The sequence below is a fragment of the Seriola dumerili genome, unplaced genomic scaffold (assembly GCF_002260705.1).
Source record: "Seriola dumerili isolate Sdu_G_001 unplaced genomic scaffold, Sdu_1.0 BDQW01000025.1, whole genome shotgun sequence".
NCBI classification, from domain to species: domain Eukaryota; kingdom Metazoa; phylum Chordata; class Actinopteri; order Carangiformes; family Carangidae; genus Seriola; species Seriola dumerili.
Genome location: NW_019174280.1, coordinates 10,893,774 through 10,897,803, shown reverse-complemented (window position 1 = coordinate 10,897,803; position 4,030 = coordinate 10,893,774). Strand labels below are relative to the sequence as shown.

At 50.8% G+C, this 4,030-nt stretch overlaps 1 protein-coding gene across 1 annotated transcript; it reads left to right on the top strand.

Annotated features, from left to right (window-relative positions):
- Positions 1–2,139: 2,139 nt before the first annotated feature.
- On the top strand, positions 2,140–3,654 carry fam84a (family with sequence similarity 84 member A). The gene is made up of 2 exons (XM_022737791.1): positions 2,140–2,293; positions 2,803–3,654. Exon 2 carries the CDS (start codon positions 2,840–2,842, stop codon positions 3,626–3,628), a length of 789 nt encoding a protein of 262 aa, XP_022593512.1. The 5' UTR covers positions 2,140–2,293; positions 2,803–2,839; the 3' UTR covers positions 3,629–3,654.
- Positions 3,655–4,030: the final 376 nt, after the last annotated feature.

The following is a 4,030-nucleotide window of genomic DNA, read 5'->3' as shown; positions in this document are numbered from 1 at the left end:
TGTGTACAGTATAAGTCTCCTCACACTCCATAAAACTGGGGTCAGCAACAACTGAGAGTGACTTCTTGCGGGGGGGGGGGTTACGAGACATCACAGACAGAGAAAGACGGATGAAGAGAAATCTGACATACAGCGGTGATGGTGAAGTGTATGTTGTGTTCACAAGTGAGTCAGTCAGCGCGAGACGCACAGACGCACTGATGTTGAATGAATACATTTGTGCATGCAGCTGAATGTGTATGTGTCAGTCTGTTTTATCTGCATGGTATGGCGCTGCAGCGTATATGATTTAGTTAGTAATTAGGGAATAGAGACATATCCAATTATTGGGGTTGTGAAATATCACCCTGTCTCAGTAGTTATTCCAGTACTGTCTGCACCCTGCCTTATTATTACACCAGCTGCATATATGATTAGGTGTGTGCGTGTGTAAAAGAGAGAGAGGGAGGGAAAGAGACAGAGAAAGAAAGCGAGGCAGAGCGAGTACAGCATATGTGCGTGTGTCCTGGAGAGGCGGCGTCTACAAAGGAAACTCATTTCTGCTCATTGTAGATTATAGGTGGCAGGACCACATGCCCACAGGAGCTGCAGCCAAACCCACTGCTGACAGTCCCATGACACCTTGTGTGTATGTGTGTGTGTGTGTGTGTGTGTGTGTATGTGTGTGTACTGTATGTGCATGCGGGCCTACATACAACATCTCGTACATATGTATGTGTGTATTTCTCCCTCCCCGTCTGACTTTAAAGTACATGGGTGTGCACGGAAAGGTGAGCACTACATCACAAACAACCTCTGCACATAAATGAAAAAGGCCAATCAGACAGGATGCATGCACAACCTGCTCTCTGGTGAAAGTGAAAACAACATAGGAGGACATGGGTGCATGGATAACTGTTTGGGGAGGGATGGGGGGAGGGTGTGTGTGCACAATCCTATCTCACCTACTGAAAAAGCCACCGGGGACTGTTCTATGTCAGCAACTGGAGAGCTGCTATCGCCAACCATCTGGGAGAGGAAAGAGAGAAATACTCTGAGGAGCTCTCCGTGTGTATGCAGGAAAAAAAAAAGAAAAGAAAAAGAAAAGAAAAATATGAACAGATTTCTGATGTGCAGGTAGACGGACAAAAATAGTCGCTCCATAGAGAGGGCTCTGATATAAACGGCCAGATGACTATCTGCTCTGGGCAGTGGTGATGAAAAGAGAGACGTGACTGCAGAGTGTGGTTGACATAAGTGTACTCACATTTATCTTGTGAGCACTGTATGCGAGTATACAATATATTATGCATGCAAAAGTGAGTCACAGGCTGAAATTCGATATGCATTTCATTTCAGTCATATTTTGTTCCTAGACACAACATCAATGCAAAGTAAAAATGTGACATAGTTTGTATTAATCTCCCTCTAGACTCCTTTCTTTTGTTCCTACCTTATACACACACACACACACACACACACACACACACATATACACACCTGCCTTCCTCCAGCCCCTCCCTTCAGTCTCTGCTAGGCTCACTCACTCTCTCTCACACACACACACACACACACATATAGTGACAGCTATGGAAAAAGTGTAGTGAAGCAAGTAGAAATGATTTACAAGTTACACATTTGAACCGAAGGACAGAACCTGCTCGTGTATTCAGGATGGTGGAAACACATTTGTCATGTCCTGCAGCAACAGTGTGCCTACGATAAGGACGCAGTTTTTGGAGCAGTTTTGAGATAGTAGAGATGTTTATTGCGCATCAGGAGCGCAATAAAAAACTCCACGCTTCCCTCGTATGCTCCTCTTGAGATATGCAGGCTCTTATCGCTGATGACTGCTGCCTTGAACTTGCCTATAAGGACTCCGCTGATCATGTAGAGAATTCCACAGCTCTCTGACAACAAAAACCATGCCACGGTAACAGCCGCCTATCGCCGCTGGCCGCCCTGCTCGCGCCCGATTGGGTCGTCTGATTGACTGGCACGTCCCTCCGCGTCTCCCATTGGCTCGGCTGTAATGGTCCCCGTGACTGCGCTCCAGTGGAAGCCTGTGAAGGCGGAGCGCGGCGGCCGAGGCGGAGCTCTCCTTGGTACTTAAATGGAGCTGGCGGCTCAAAGAAGTGAAAGTACTAGCACACGCACGACAGCCGGAGCGCCCCGGTTCGCGGTGCGAAGAGTGAGAGACGAGTGTGAGAAGAAAGAGGACGGAAGAAGAGAGAGAGGGAGAGCAGGGGACCGTGCAGCCCTCTGTACCAATGGACCATAAGGATATTTAACCATTTGCCCGGGGAGCGCACAGGTATCCTCCTTTTCCTCCAGTTTCTTTCCGTTGTGCGCCGTGCGTAAAGACACAACAGTGGCCTTTATTTACGGTGCCTTCTCCTTCCTCACTCTTTTTATGCAGCAGCTGCCATCCAAACACTATTTTTTCTCTCTTTTCCTTTTCCTTGCTTCCTCTGCATGGGAACAGCAGACTCTTTTTACATTCCACTGGAATTAATGATTGACTAATGGGTGTGAGCAGAGCAAGGGGCAGAGGATCATTGATTGTGTTAGTGTACTCTGTCGGCTCAATAACACAAGAGAGCTCCTGTCCCTCTCTGTAGGTGACTGCTGAGAAGTGTTGATTGCCTTCTTAAGCCTGCTCTCTTATCAATTGTCCAAAGGGATTTAAATGCAGCCAAGCGTTTGTGCTCAGTGTGTGGCGCCTCGTGAAAGTGAATATTGCTTGCCGCTGCATTTTACTCTATTGACACCCATCTCTCTATCTCTCCCCATCTCTCACCCTCTCTCCCCATCCCCTCTCAGACACCGCAGTCCATGCCTCTGCCTTGCCAGGTCATTGATGGGAAATCAACTGGATCGGATCACCCACCTCAACTACAGCGAGCTGCCCACGGGGGATCCGTCCGGGCTAGAGAAGGACGAGCTTCGGGTCGGCGTCGCCTACTTCTTCTCTGACGAAGAGGAGGAGGTGGACGACCGCACTCCGTCTGACTGCGGCTTCACCAAGGACCACAGCCCGGCCGAGGAGGGACCCTTCTCGGTCAGCGAGGTGGAGTACTCTGCGTTCTGCTCCCAGGAATGCATCTTCTCCAAGCTGCGGGAGAACGAGGACTTGAATGTGTACTCGGCCAAAACTTTGCTGACTATGTGCAAACCGGGGGACCTGCTGGAGCTGGTGGCCACCGCGCAAGCCCCCCACTGGGCCATCTACGAGCAGGACGACCAGGTCATTCATCTGCACAAGGGCGAGATCCGCAAGGACAGCCTGCTTGAGATCAGCAACGGTCGCCACGGGAGGATAGTCAACAATCGGTACCGGTACCGACCGCTTCCTCCTGACCTGGTGATGCAGAACGCGGTGGGACACCTGGGCCTGAGCAGCGACGAGATATGCTGGACCAACTCGGAAAGTTTCGCAGCCTGGTGTCGTTTTGGGAAACGGGAGTTCAAAGCCGGGGGAGAGGCGCACTCAGCGGAGCAGCAGTATTTCCTCAAAGTGCATCTGTCTGGCAGCGGGGTGCACACTCTGGTCTTTCGCAGCCTGGAGGACATGATCCGGGAGAGGAGGCGAGTGGACGCCAGTGGAATTCTCAAAGAGCTGTCTTTGGTTAACGGGGGCAAGGAGTGATCAGGGATTCCGTTTGATATCCTCTCCCTCCAACCCCCCTACCCCCCCAGCTGCCTCCCTCTCGCCAAAGCGCAGGGACGCACAGTTTTTGCGCACACACAAACGTACTCGCACACACGCACACAAGCACACGGACGCACACACATGCAAGGACCTGTTGGTTTTGAACTGTCTGTCTTGTCAGGGATGGACCCCGGGCTGCGTCTGGACCACAGGCGCTCTGTGGAATTTCCATCAAATTGCAGAGTGTTGAAAACTGAGAGAGAGCGGCCATATAAACAGACAACGCCCCTTCAGATTAGAATTCGTGCTGAGTGGGACACACGATTTCTACTAAACCCATTGCCCCGAACAGCGAAATCACCTGTACGACAACCCGCACATAGCGCACACGGCTCGGTT

Bases quoted from the DNA above. Each gene is read 5' to 3' on its own strand.
- fam84a (XM_022737791.1), top strand. From the start codon at position 2,840: ATGGGAAATCAACTGGATCGGATCACCCACCTCAACTACAGCGAGCTG.